The 15115-nt window shown below is 44.9% G+C and overlaps 1 protein-coding gene across 1 annotated transcript in view; it reads right to left on the bottom strand.

The window, feature by feature from the left end:
* The window catches only part of Dph5 (diphthine methyl ester synthase), an 83335-nt gene extending 68594 nt beyond the window's left edge, over positions 1-14741 (bottom strand). Inside the window, exons 1-4 of the mRNA XM_075702930.1 lie at positions 14540-14741; positions 13899-13959; positions 11016-11079; positions 7474-7582 (exon numbers count right to left, since the gene is read on the bottom strand). Coding sequence (XP_075559045.1) covers positions 7474-7582; positions 11016-11079; positions 13899-13959; positions 14540-14674 — 369 coding nt within the window. The 5' untranslated portion in view covers positions 14675-14741. The remainder of the gene's footprint in view (positions 1-7473; positions 7583-11015; positions 11080-13898; positions 13960-14539) is intronic.
* Between the last annotated feature and the right edge of the window lie 374 nt (positions 14742-15115).

Here is a 15115-nt window from a genome sequence, read left to right on the forward strand (position 1 = left end):
AACTTCAGCCAAGAATTCAAGCACATCAACAAGGGCACGACAATTGCGTACATCGAGGAAATTGTGGAAACCAGCAATGCCTTTGTCCTCTCGGATTCTACAGCATCTACCCCGATGAGCATAGTCCCCAAACCAGACTTCGACGTAAATCCAAGTCTTCCTATGAGTAAGCAGCAACAGATCAGAAGTCTTCTCCGACGATACAAAGACTGCTTTTCGACATCATCGAGGATTCGACAAACACCAGTCGCCAAGCATCGCATAATCACCGAGGAGTGCGCTCGACCACTCCGCCAGAGCCCTTACCGAGTTTCACCGCGAGAACGTGCAGCTATAAGAGAACAAGTCGACGAAATGCTGCACGACGACATCATCCAGCCGTCGAAAAGCCCGTGGGCATCTCCTGTTGTCGTGGTGAAGAAAAAGGACGGAACCTTATGTTTCTGCGTTGATTATCGTCGTCTGAACAAGATCACGAAGAAGGACGTATACCCCCTCCCACGGATAGAAGACGCATTGGACCGGCTCTGCAACGCTAAATACTTCTCGTCGATGGACCTCAAGTCTGGCTATTGGCAAATAGAAGTCGACGAAAGAGATCGCAAAAAGACCGCCTTCATCACCCCAAACGGCCTCTACGAGTTCAAGGTCATGCCATTTGGACTGTGCTTGACGCCTGCAACGTTCCAGCGTGTGATGGACACGGTTTTAGCAGGACTGAAGTGGCAGACCTGTCTTGTTTACTTGTATGACGTCGTCATCTTCGCCGGAAATTTCGACGATCACCTTAGGCGGCTTGCGACAGTACTAGAGGCCGTCAAGTCATCAGGGCTCACTCTGAAGCCAGAAAAGTGCCGCATCGCTTACGATGAGCTTCTGTTTCTAGGCCACGTCATCAGCAAATCTGGAGTCCGCCCCGACCTGCAGAAGACAGCTGCCATCGCAAAGTTGCCGCAGCCCATCGACAAGAAGGCAGTGCGTCGATTCCTTGGCATGTGTGCCTACTACAGGCGCTTTGTCAAGGACTTTTCACGCATCGCTGAGCCGCTGACACAGCTAACTAAATGTGACGTCGAGTTCAAGTGGGAAACGCCGCAGGCCGACGCATTTCTAGAACTCAAACGACGCATGCAGTCGCCGCCTGTACTTGCGCACTTCGACGAGCATGCCGATACTGAAATCCACACTGACGCCAGTGGCCTAGGCCTCAGTGCCGTCCTAGTGCAGAGAAAAGACGGACATGAACACGTGATAGTTTACGCTAGCCGGTCGTGGTCAAAAGCGGAAGGCAATTATTCTACAACCGAAAAGGAATGCCTCGCCATCATTTGGGCTACAGCGAAATTTCGCCCTTACCTATATGGCAGGCCATTCAAAGTCGTCAGCGACCATCATGCCTTGTGTTGGCTAGCGAATTTAAAGGATCCTTCAGGACGGCTGGCGCGGTGGAGCCTAAGACTGCAAGAATATGATATCACTGTAACCTATAAGCCCGGACGAAAACACTCTGATGCGGATTGCCTATCACGCGCTCCCACTGACTCGCCGCCGCAAGATGACGAAGATGACGTTGCCTTCCTTGACATTTTAAGCACGGAAGACTTCGCTGAACAGCAGCGAGCAGACCCGGAGTTGAAAAACCTCATCGAGTATTTGGAAGGGCACACCGACGCTGTCCTTAGGGCATTTAAGCGAGGATTGTCTTCGTTCTCGCTTCAAAACAACCTACTCGTAAAGAAGAACTTCTCACCAGTGCGTGCCAACTACCTTCTTGTTGTCCAGTCAGGAGTGCGTCCAGAAGTACTGCACGCCCTACATGACAATCCGACCACTGGACACCTCAAATTTTCCCGGACACTATCGAGGATACAGGAAAGGTATTATTGGCTGCGCCTGAGCGCCGACGTCGCCCGTTATGTCAGAACATGCCGAGACTGTCAGCGACGCAAGACACCATCGACAAGGCCAGCAGGATTACTACAGCCGATCAAACCTCCTCGCCGACCATTCCAGCAGATCGGGATGGATTTGTTGGGGCCGTTTCCGACGTCAACATCCGGGAATATGTGGACCGTTATAGCGATGGACTATCACACCCGCTTCGCTGAAACTAAAGCTCTATTGAAAGGCAGCGCAGCCCAAGTGGCGAAATTTTTTGTCGCGGACATCCTGCTGCGACATGGTGCCCCAAGAGTCCTCATCACCGACAGAGGAACGGCTTTTACAGCACAGCTCACCCAAGCCATTCTGCAATACAGCCAGACAAGGCACAGGAGGACAACTGCCTACCAACCGCAGACGAATGGTCTCATGGAGTGCCTGAATAAGACCCTCGCCGACATGCTAGCAATGTACGTCGACGTCGAGCACAAGATGTGGGACGCGGTCCTGCCGTATGTAACCTTCGCTTACAACACGATGATGCAAGAAACAACACAGATCACGCCGTTCAAGTTGGTTTACGCCAGGAACCCGACGACGACACTCGGCACCATGCTGCCGCACGTCACTGACGAAGAGAATGTCGACGTCGCTACCTATCTCCAGCGCGCCGAAGAAGCCGGACAGCTCGTCCGCCTACGGATCAAGAATCAGCAGCGTACCAACAGCCAACACTACAACCTCCAACAACGCTACGTCGAGTACCAGCCCGGTGACCGTGTTTGGGTTTGGACTCCGACACGCCGACGAGGACTCAGTGAGAAACTATTGTGACGCTATTTCAGACCCTACAAGGTCATCCGACATATTGGCGCACTAGACTATGAGGTCGTGCCAGACGGCATTCCGCATTCACAGCGGCGCCGCGCACGATCTGAAGTGGTCCACGTGGTGCGTCTTAAGCCCTTTTACGCACGCTGACGAACTTCCTTAGTTTGTTGTTTCTTTGCTACGGGTGTTTTGTTTATTACTTTCGTTTGTTTGCAGCATCGGGTCGATGCTTTCTAAGAGGGGGGTATCGACACATGTACTTGTTTGTCTTTATCAGGCGACACGTTTCACCACCTAGCAAATGTTATCATACAGCGCAGGACACGCCTGCATGTATTGGAAGTTTCTTGAATGTTATCGATGCTTCCATCCACTGTCTGTGACCGAACCTTGTGCAATCTGATCGCATGTGTGCGCGACGCGAATAATGTAGAACTTTGTAGAAGGCACGCGGGTCCCAGCGATTACTCTGGAACATTCGACGACTGATGTATAAAAGCGGACGCGCTTAACCCGCTGATCAGATTTTCGACGATCGCCGACTGTGTTCGCCGTTCTTTGAGTATAGCCTGTTTTTGAGGGAACAAGTTCGCCCAATAAAGCGCTTGTTTCGTCTTTCTCAGTTTGGCTGCTTTCTTCACAGTCACTACCACGTGACAACATGATACTGGATTATTAGCGAACTTGAAAAAATGTGGAATCGCGGGTGGTGGTGCACCTCTCGTTAAAAAGTTTTGATTTGGCCGATAAGCGTGAGCAGCTTATCTGAAACTAAACTTGGTCACGCCTCACCTTATACAAGAATTTGTGTCACAGAAAGCAAATAAACGAGCATCACGACTGTAGTGAGTGCATCAAGGACACAGAAGTTCTGGTGCGAAATAAATGGGTGAAAACCTATTCTAGCAGACTTCATTGCCTCAATGCTGTACTGTAGCCAAACTAGAAAGCTGAAGCTGAACAATAGTTCAACCACATGAATTCGTTTAAGACAAAGCTCCGAAGAAGCTTGCCCCCAGCACAGTTGCATATTATGGTCATCAGAGCTGGGCTGAAAACACACAAAAAAGGGGTGTTTTGACTACAAGCTTCCAGAGAGAGTTATCCGTCTCACTGACTGCACTCATGACACTGTAGCGGTGCAACTGTCGCTTCCAGAGTCGGTGAAGAAGATGCCTCAGGTGGTATCGGTCGTTCCCAAGATCCTGCAGCATCATGGGTGGTTGGCCTAAATAAACTGCGGCTACAGTGGCTACCTCTTCACATTGCCTCCCACAAATTGAGTGACTTGGCCTCCCACAATGCCTACAAAAAGCGAGTGAGTCGTTAAATTCAACCGATGCTGCAAGCCAATCAGAACATCCGATCTGCCAAGTGGGAGACCAGGGCCCACATACTGACGACAACGAACTAGCAATCATGTTTTGACAGTTCCACGCATATATGCCCGCGCCAAAAAAGCAGGAGCACGGTGGTCATAGAGGAAAGATAAATACAGGAAAGAAAGTTACCACACCACTTTGCATATTTCTGCAAGAATGTGACATGTCCTACTCAGTGCTGATGTCCAACATGAGTTCAGCCACCATTTGAATTATATAGTTGTTCAGGCAGGGCAGCTGTTGCTCTCATTTGTAATTATTTACACTTACTTTCATTAAACTTGCAATGTGTTAACTCTCATGACTGGTGGATTTTCTTGCTATTTAGTATTTATTTTCTTTTACTGAAGGTTTTTTAACAAATATGTATGATAGCAAATAATTTGGAGGTTTAGGCAGAAAAATTTCAGGATATTGACGAATTTTAGGACCCTTTCTGGAAGAATTTTTGGCAACCAAGGCGGCAACCCTGGGTGCCAGAGAGTCACAAAGTTCAATTTGGAGTGGCAGCAGTAGATAAAATATGTTTTTCTTCACCATACCATAGAGAGACGCATTGGTAAAGAGCGCACACTCCTGTAGGGCCCTGCAGCCCAGTTACGGCACTGCCGCCAGCACCCTGAGCGGCTGCTCAGACCGCTAATTTTGTCTTCTAAGATTTTAGAACTGTGGTTTAGCTCTGTTTTAGTTTCGGTTTCGATAACAATGCTTTAGATTCTGGTTTACCTTTGGCTGCAGAAATGTTCAATACATCGTCTCTAGCGGGGTGCAAGAGCTTTAATATTTCATTTTGAAATATTAAATGCAAATGTGCAAATGTGCATAATGAACACGCGGATCACCAACACTTTACTGGAAAAGCCGCCAATCTTTTCAAAGAACCTGCAAGGCTGAATCATCTCACGCAGACTGGAAAAATGATGCAATCAGGGCTCTCTATATTGCAATTCTTTCACCATTTCTTAGCCGCCTTTCTCAATTGCACACATAGGAAGCAGTGGTGCCATACAAAAAAGTATTTTTTTCTTGTTTACATATAGATTTGGACAGAAAAAATACTGGCTGACACACTTGATAAATACATAAACTAAAAGAAGAATGTTTGAGCAATGACAAGCAATGCGTCAATTAAAAGTAGCACTTGCGAACCGGGCCAGGCGCATGCAGCAAGGTGAAGATCATTCACAAAACGATCCCAAATATGCATTACACTGCTCGAACCATGCCAAATGAAACGTTTGTGTGATGGTACGGGTAAGCCACATACAACAAGTTCTCTGCTTTAAACCGATGGTCTTGCGAGTGAATTTTGGAAAATTACACATGGGAAGTGATGCAAAAATTATTCTGGAAAAGATTAGGTACAAAAACAAATGGGTGGCTGCATGGTAAACGGGTGCCACAGCTCAGATGCTATGGTACACACCCAAAATATGCTCACCCAGCATAACAAACGTCCTGCTAACAATGTGCTTAATGCAAGAAATGGCAAAATTATCTCTGCAGAGAAAAGGAAACCCCTCACCACACGAGCAAGGCGACACATGGAATAAAAGCCCAGCAGGGTGGGCACAACCAACGGTACATGACCGGCGCAGCATCAACGTCTCTCTGGAAACGGGATGCGTGGATGTAACCCCGTAGATGTATGATAACCAATCTACCTTTGAGGTAAAGTGGAAGCGCAAATTGCTAAGCCGCCTGGTGGGTGGTCATACCCTTACTTGCTCAGCTGCGAAACGGCTTGAGTGTCTGCTCTTTTTGTGGGTACGTTCCTCGATGGCCATACGATGAGGCACTCCCACGCAGCAACACTGGTAAACTCTGTACAGCCATGAATATTTGTTTACCAATGTTTGAGTGCTTCTCCTAGCACCGAAATAACTGGATGCCATCAACTAGCGACAGGATTACCACAATCAGTTAAAATATTATCTGGCAAATGGAAACAAACTAGCAACCTGGCAGTGCTGATATAGAATAGACAACAGCCATTGTAAGAACACAATTATGCTTCTTGATGTTAGAGTTGTGGTTTCAGTATGCACTTTTGAGCTATGCCCTCAAAAATATTAGCGTATATCGAAATTGAACGATACAGCAGTCTGGCAACCCTGATGAGTGATCAAGTGAAGCATATTCTACATGGTCAATGCGTGCAATAAGAGCATTGGTTCACTTTTGCATCCGTCTCGGCAGTCAGGCAAAAGAAGAGTTTCCCGTATTCATATTGGGCCCCCCTATTCTCAGTTACAATGATAAATGAATAGCGGGACAGCCATGCTATGGCCCCTTAACCCTTTCGCTGTAGGACCTTTCTGGCCGTGACGCACCCCCAGTGTCGGCTTGGTTTCAGGGAACGAGCATAACAGGGAATGAACATAGCAATTTATTTTTGCTTATGATAGTCAATGGAATATGCACATTTCAGTGTTCTGCAGCTGTTCTTAGTAAACATCATCATCATCATGTGCCTGACTATGACATCCGTTCAACATCCGAATCTGATGATGCGGAACTCGCCTCTTCCTCAGATGAGACGCTGTCCGAATCCAAGCTCGGCTCGTACTCTGAATCGGAAGAGCCACCGCTTCAATGAGCAAGCGAAGGTCCCGCACGCTCAGCCATCCGAAAGTAACCACACGAAGGGAGGATGCGCTTTCAGTCGCCCGCAAAACGGAGAGAAATGGGGCATTGTGTGATCAAGAAGACAGAGGGAGATGGAAAAAGGCTAAAACAAAGTTTGAGGGGCTTTACGTTTACTGCTGCAAGCCGGAAGCGAGGGTGCGGCGAGAGAGCGAAAGCAGCAATCGAGTCACTCTTTTCGGAGAGGCAACGGCATGTGCGCCTGAACTTGACGCACCGTAGCAGACACACCAACAGAAGAAAAATAAGAACCTTCAACCCAGCGGAGATGGCAGAATAACCCTTGAACCCATAACCACACGCGCGCGACGCATGATCCAGCGAACGCGGAGTGACCGTGCCACTCAGCAAAGAGAGAAGGGGGAGTGGCAGTCGCACCGTACTCTTCAATACACGTACCAACACAGTACGGGGCGAAAATACGAACTTGTAGAAAGATTCAACAGATGGCGCAGCCAGTCGAGGAGCGCCAGCTTTGCGCTCAAGTGCGAAATTTTGAACGCACGATAGAGAATGTACTGGTACGTCAGTGACACTGTGGGGGGAAAGCATGAAGATGTACCGGTACGTCCGTGACAGCGAAAGAGTTAAGGAACACAAATTAGTGGGTTATGTCTTTGCTAAAAGCAATTTAGTTCAGCAAGGTACTATTTCAAGAGCCAGTGGTACGTACAAGGAGCACTTTGCTGAAATGTGAAGAGCCAGCTATGTGTACCACAAGAGGGTTTCTCACCTGAAGGCCACAGCAGCCGACTGCAGTCAAGATGGAGGCATTGTGCACGACCTGAGTCTGGACACCCAGCTCGTGAGCACGGAGCATCAGGTCAGAGTGGGTCGTAGCGCTGTGTGTCGCATTTGAACCAAGAGTCAATTCAAACATTGAAGAGACATTAATCAAGAGTAGTGTACTAGGTTGAGCTACACAGTCAAACACACTTATAGCAATACCAGTTTTAGCAATATATCGAATGTAACACTTGCACCCATGACACCGTGAATGTTTTTGTGCGTTCTATGGTAACACAAACCCCTTACAATGTTTCCATGCCACATTATGGCTTATAACAATTAAATCTGGCTACTGGGTGTCTGCACCTAAAGGCAAAAAAAAAAGAAAGCAAGCCATCGCACCCGCATTGTTTGCCATGCACACCACTCGGCACCCCTTCTCTGCATCACCAGCCTTGTGCGCATCTCCTTTCTACACCTCCGAAACACGAGTCTGAGGGGTGAGAGGAGCACGAGGCTCGAGGTGCGGTGAAGGTGTGCCGGGTGGTGTGCGTGGCAAACAATGTGGGTGCGATGGCTCACCCTTATTTTTTATTTTTTAAGCATCTTGCATTCTTTTTCCTTTCAGCGCAGACACCCAGTAGCCAGGTTTAGGGGAACATTGTAGCAGATGGTTTACCTTACCGTAGAACACACAAAATTTCATGGTTCCACCAACCAGTTATAAGTGGGGTCACGCGGCTGTGCTTCTTTTCGTCAAATTAAAATGCTTGTCGGCAGGCCCCTCTTTGTTTTTGTTTGTTTGCACAAGCTGGCTACAACAATTAGCAGTTATAGCAATGGAATTTTTTTAGCACTTGAACATGTTATAAGTGGATTATATGTTATAGTTGATAAAAGAATAGAATGAAAAATGTTTCCAATCAAAATAAACCACCCTCAGCAACTTCTGGAACTACCAACAATGAAAACATCAATAGAAGGCCTTCGCAGTAAAAATAGAGTATGTATGCTGTAATTACACACACTTACACCCGTCATCGCCTGCCACAGTACAAGCACCGACATGCCCTATAACTGTACAGACTGGCCTTCTGATCTAGTTCGGACATGTCTGTGGCAATTTGAGCCCTCGGGGGCTGTAAACAGCATGCACTCACTTTTTTAGAATGGCCCAATTTTTCAGTTGTTTTTGCAACCGCTAGAGAGCCCGAAAAGTCAGACAGCGAGTATACCAGCTATTGCAGCGATACAGCTGGCTTAACATAATCTGTTTGAAAGATACCAAGACTACGTTCTCGTGTACACTGATGGCACAGAGAAAGCTCATGATCAGCATTTGCTACTCCAAAGCTGCACGAAAAACATGCCTGCCAATTAAGTCATCTTTCGTCATCAAGGACATCAAAGCTTGTAGCCCCATCTTACCAGCTGTCGGCTTCAAACTGTCAAAGATGCTAAGAAAGCGGGTCGTCGTCGCTGATACCTCGATGGCTCTGACGTATATTGAAAATACTACTCTAGGACAAATACTAGATGCGCGTCTGGCCTACGGTCTCCTAAAAAGACCTTGCTTAGGATACCGGGTTAACAAGCAACATTCCAGTAGGTTCCAATTCAATGCGAGATTAAAGGAAATGAAATGGTGGGTGCTTTGGCAGGAACAGCTCACGGCAATTTTGGAAGCCCAGTCGGACACATGGAGAATTTTACAAGGTCTCATGAATGAACTGCGTGTGCTAAACTGTTTCGCAGCGCCCAAAGCCATCAATCTTATAATGCAGTACCAGCTAGACACTCAGGCTCTGCAACACCCTCTTAGACTGTCTCCTCCTCAGAAATGCTTGCACCAAGGACGTCCTATATTGAATTACGTCCTCTCCATGATCGTGTGGCTACGACGACATATACCCCCTGCTATTTGACTGTCCCCGGCAAAGTAAGACGTGATGCTGTCGTGCAAAACCTCAGAATAGAAAAAGCGAAAGGAAAGAACAGATTGATACATGGGCCCCACACTCACAACTGTTTGCTTTGATAGAAACTGTGCTACATACACACGTACAATGCAAACACGCAATAACAAGGGGTGGCAAAGCGTAGAACACACTATCAAAGGAAAGAACTTATCACATTTCAGCATCATATAAAGAAAATGAGGTTTGGCTGACACAGTCTTGACCAATAATTAGAATGTGAGAAGCTTCTAACAATTCCCACACAGTTTTATCTTTGCTTTTCCTAGGATCATCACACCAGAAAAATACAGTTCACAGATGCAAGATCGTTAATGTCGTGAAAGCTCTGTGTTCAGACCCTGCTTTAAACTTTAAAAAAAGATCACTCTAGCAAGCTTCGAGTTATTCCTGAACTAAAACACCTGAAATACAACAAAATACTTCGAAATCAGTGTGATCACATTGATGGACCAGAGTCAAGGTTTCCATGTGAAAGTGGAAAAAACAATAACCGACTGACTTTCCTTGCACTTCTCTTGAAACAATCAACTATCTCCCAGCAGAGGAATGAAAATACAATTTTGAAAGCATATTAACCAATCTGAACTGGTTCAGTGTAGTTCTTTAACATCTGTCTAAGCTCACAGGCATTACAGGCTTTTTTTGATGGAGAGCATGAATTGTCCCTATCTATAATGAGATTTCCCCATGCTTGCTTCTGTAATACAGCAAGCTTTAGTTCTGATGTTTAAAGAAATTTGACTAGTAGCCACTGTGTTTACTCCACGATGGCAAGTGTAAAGTGGGAGTTTCTAAATGTTAAAATCAACCACACAGAGCTCCTCGGGCAATGTTAGCTGGATGTCAAAGAGTAACATTGTGTTCAGATGTTTATGGCAGCAATGTTTAGCAATTAAAAAGGCTCTAACATGTCAAGAAAGTATTGCATGACCCATTTACCTTACCTGTGCATGAGAACTCATGCCCACAATGTTGGAATTCACGCAAAGCATGTCGGCGCTACAAAAAAGAAAAGTTCGTGCCTTTACATGTTCTTGAAGAAGAATGCATAGACTCTGCAGAACCAAATAATTGACTGCACTAACAGCCTGACTGCAACATACTGTTTCAAATGACCGGAGATATACGACTTGGAGATTGGTCTTTGACTGAGCACCACCGTGCATTACACAGTAAAAGTTGTTACTTCGTGCGTCTGCAAACGTGCAAAATTATCTTGCAAGTGGTTCTTCAGGTCATGGGTGACGTGGTTAACTTTTGAGCTCCTTGCCAGTCAGATGCATTAGTCAGGAACAAACCCTCGAAAGTTGTGCACCCTTGGAAATAGAATATGCAGGAGGCATTTTGACAGCCATAGCTTCTCTTGTGGGGACTACTGCGGCTTGCTGGTGCACTGCAGGTGCGGGATGCTCAGAGGCAAGCATTGAGTCAGCCTCCAGCCTGATATCGTAAACCTCGAAGGCCTTTGAATTGTTTAATAATCTACTGAATTATCCCTTGGTGATGTAGCGCATTTCATAAATTTTTAAAAAATCAAGATATTGCACCAAGTAACACAAGAACATACCCAAGTGGATCACCAACGACAAGAAAGGCCACATCATCTTGCACAGCAGCGTCAAGCATTTCGGCTGTAAGTGAACAATGGAAGAGTTGTTTTCACTGTCTATAAGCATGAAACAGAGACAAAGAAAAGAAAAACAGCTAGGAAGCTGCACACGTTGCCTGTAGCAGTTATGAGGGAGCACACCTTGTTTAGCTTTCTCTATGAAATTATGGCTATTCATTTATACACAGCTTTCCCATGTAAATTAGAAGCAATGTCTACAACTGCATGAAATTAGGCTGCCCTTGAATATATGCAGCCCTTTGTTTATGCAATGATATGCAATTGCCATACACTAAAAATTTCTGAAACGTTGAGAAATGTGATTGTGCTCCTTTCTGGCTTGTTAGTATATACATATACAGGGTGTCCCAGCTAAGTTTAGCTAGAGTTTAAAAATATGCAGATGCCACGTAGCTGGACAGAACCAAAGTAATGTTGTTTGCCGTTGCTTGGAGATAATCAGATTATTTTCTTAATGGTACTTAATTACATAATTAGTCCTAATATAATTATTTAACTTCTCAAATATAATTAGATGAAAGTCTAAATGAGAAAATCGTAGAGCAACATGACAAGCTCCCGATACAGCTTTCTGTTGCTCAATACGTGCTACATAAAAGTGTTTTCCCAAGTGTGAAAGAAGCCCGCGAATACACGCACAGTGCCTCAAGTGGCCAGCGGCGTGGCAATTTTGCATGCATTTGTGGGCTTCTTTCACGCTCGGAAAAACACTTTTACGTAGCATTTATTGAGAAACAGAAAGCCATAGTGGGAGTTTTTCATGTTATTCGACAATTTTCTCATCGATACTTTTCATTTAATCGTTATACTTTAGAAACTGATTAATTAATTAAGGCTAGTTATCTAATTAGGCGGTGTCTATGCACCACCACAAGGCTGCTCCCCTAAGTTTTAGTGACATGAATAGTGTCTCCTGCTTGAGCCGCACTGCACTTGGTGCAAATTTTGAAATGGTCAACTAAAAGGTACTGGAAGTGATTATTCGAGGGGTTTTTGAGGAATCGAGGTACTGTATCATCAATGAGATGACAGCTACCTAAAGAAGTAAGAATAGTGACATACTAAAATTTTGTGTCAGTTTCCCTCTTATCAAGAACATGAGATCAGGCTATACTGGTAAATTGCTGTTTCAAAAGTCTCCGCACACTCCTCACATGGAAGAGTGCCATTTATGAATCACTGTAGTCTGTGACACCACTGTGATGTCACAGATTTCGTGCCATTTGCCTTCTTGTTGTTGCAGGAAATGCTGCCAAAATTGCCAGGTCCAGTATGGGCCTGAGTTGCCACAATCTGAAAGGCCAGACCAAACACACAACAAAGTCTTTCGTGCCATCTAGCTGAGGGAGTACCGACTCTGAGTGAACTGAGAGGTGTCCCTGAAAGCGAAGGTGGGTGTCAATTCCTCAAGCTTGAATATCCTCCTTCCTTAGTAAATACATTGACAAATTGTTTCTGATGTGTTGCAATGCTTTGGAGAGTTTTTGAACGGTTAACAAAATTTGGAAAACAAACCAATAGGTTTCTCATAGGAAACAATAAGAAAATGTGTCCCGTAGACTGGAACATCTCCCAGAACAAACCCATCCATGGAATGAATCAAGTTCATTATGCAAGGCACTACGGTATACTAGTAACTAATGTTGCAAAGTGTCAACATTCGAAGTAACGATGTCCAGAATATTTTTCCAAAACTTAACTGGCCAGCCTTATTAATTTAAGTGGTAAAAAAATATGAAGTATGCTCATATTCCAAACTTCTTACTTTTTCCTTTTCAGCGTGTTTTAGTACCATTTATGTAAACACAAATTGGCAGCTCAAATGAAGTGGAATGTGCCTGCTGCAATCAAATAGGCTTGAAACATAATAGGAGCACTCTTATCATTCCTCAGCTTTAATATTATTGCATATAAAAGTACATCCAGGTAACAACAAATTTATTTCTGCAAAAGAATTGAGAGCTTGGTGAGCTAGTACATTTTCTACTAGTACATTTTCTAATGTGGTACATTCCACCACAGCAGCATCTCAAATTTAGTGAAGGGACAAATGTCTGAACCGATGTGGGGACTATGTGGAAACAGTGTAAGGTACGTAGAATAGTACGTTTATTTGCAATTACCTGTATGTACCTTATTTTGGCTAATAAAAAATAGGGGCAAATACTTTCTGATTCACCCTCGTACGAATTACTCACACCATAGAAATTTACAATTAGTCTGTCCAAAAGCGGTTACAGCTTGCGGGAGCTGGTGCATGCCCATCTTAGCGAATGTTCTTCATGCACACAGAAAACCTCTAACATCCAAGTCCTTCTGGGACGCTTCAGTCGCATCCGAAAAGCCCTAACCATTGGCTTCAAAAGGACTACACTGGTTTGGCATCCCATTATACTTATGCGATGTTGACAGGGTACTTTGATATTATTTCGGCCCACCATAACACCTGGCGCACTACTGTGCTGCAGATTTTATTACTAAAAATAATGTAGGGATGTCAATCATCTATATATGTTCGGATTCAACAATCTAAACAATTCATAAGGCTTAATCTTAAGACATAGTTGGTGATCTGTCTGACATACACATGCCAGAAAATATTTTGTGAGAATTACGAGCTCTACCAGGAACACCTTTTCCAAAATGCTCATAGATGTCAGAAGCTTTAAATAGCGTTTTTTTTTTTTTCCAAAGAAACAAACTGCTGCTGGCTTTAATTTCCAATAGGAATATTTGACGACACGATAAATGAAAGAGTACTTGCACAACCCACAAGACGTGTAACCGACACCTAAGAATAAGTTCAAACATTGCACGCACCACATCCTTGCTCCACAAGTTCGCGGTCAGCGACTATGAGTTGTTTTCCATAAAATTCTTCCTGGAACAAAGTGATTCGTGAGCACAATGGTCAGAAAATATCTGCAATTTAATTACAACAGCACTTACACCCACCAAATTAAACCTCAACTCTAAATTCTTGAGATTGGTGGACACGACGTTCTACGACACTTGATGCCAAAACTGGAATAGTTTTAAAGATGGTAGTAATTACGGTGAATACGCGTTCGCGGTGAACAAAAATGATATCGAAGGGTAATGTAACGTCAACAACCCACTCGCATAACAACCTGTTTTCAGACAGATCCCATCTGAATGGTACCGCAGGCAGTGTAATACTGCCGTTTGCGCTCTCTCATATATCGTAATTACCATCCTTAATGAACAAATTGTGACACTACACGTCCGCCTTCATCATTACTTAGAACCTGGAAGTCAAACACAAACGTGTCTCCCAACTCAATACATTGCAAGCAACCATTGTCACTATCCGCGCGTAGTAAGAACACTGGCGTAGTACTTCACACACTAGAATGCGAACCATGAAGGCAGCCTTCGCCACTGATTAATTCACTGAAAGTCGCTTGAAGAAGCGACATTTTACACGAGAACAAACTCACTAGATGCGCCAAGCCGACTGACAGCACCGATGTGTACGATTCGAGGTACACCTTCGAACATTTTTTTACTATCTCTAAACCTTTGATAGTTATGTCTCGAACATCTCCGAGGCCGAGGCCGACGATGTAAAGCATCTTTTGCTGCAGTTTAAGGCCACCCCATAAAATAGACTAACGACGATAGCTAGAGCTTGGATTGGATTGGATCACTGCAGCGTTCTGCTTTGCCAAGGTTCTAACACTTCAACGTGCATCTACGCAAACATAAATATAGGTTTTTAAAATATTGTATTATTGTATAGGCCGTGTCTGCTGTGCCCGGGGCACAGCAGACGAAAGGTGCCGAAATGTCTACGTTCACCTATGACGTCACGTCCGCTATAACCCATGATGTCACATCCGCTCATTTCCATGGCGTCTGTCTTACGGAGCCGGCTGCGCTGCGAAGCGGTTCGTATTCCGTGCCCACTTAGAGCGTGAGTAATTCATCTTTCCACGCTATATGCGTGTAATAAAGGATTGGGGCTGTGAGCTGTTTGATGCGTTACCATTAGGTACCTTGTGCGCATATTTTGC

Source organism: Dermacentor variabilis, chromosome 8, assembly GCF_050947875.1.
Source record: "Dermacentor variabilis isolate Ectoservices chromosome 8, ASM5094787v1, whole genome shotgun sequence".
NCBI lineage: Eukaryota > Metazoa > Arthropoda > Arachnida > Ixodida > Ixodidae > Dermacentor > Dermacentor variabilis.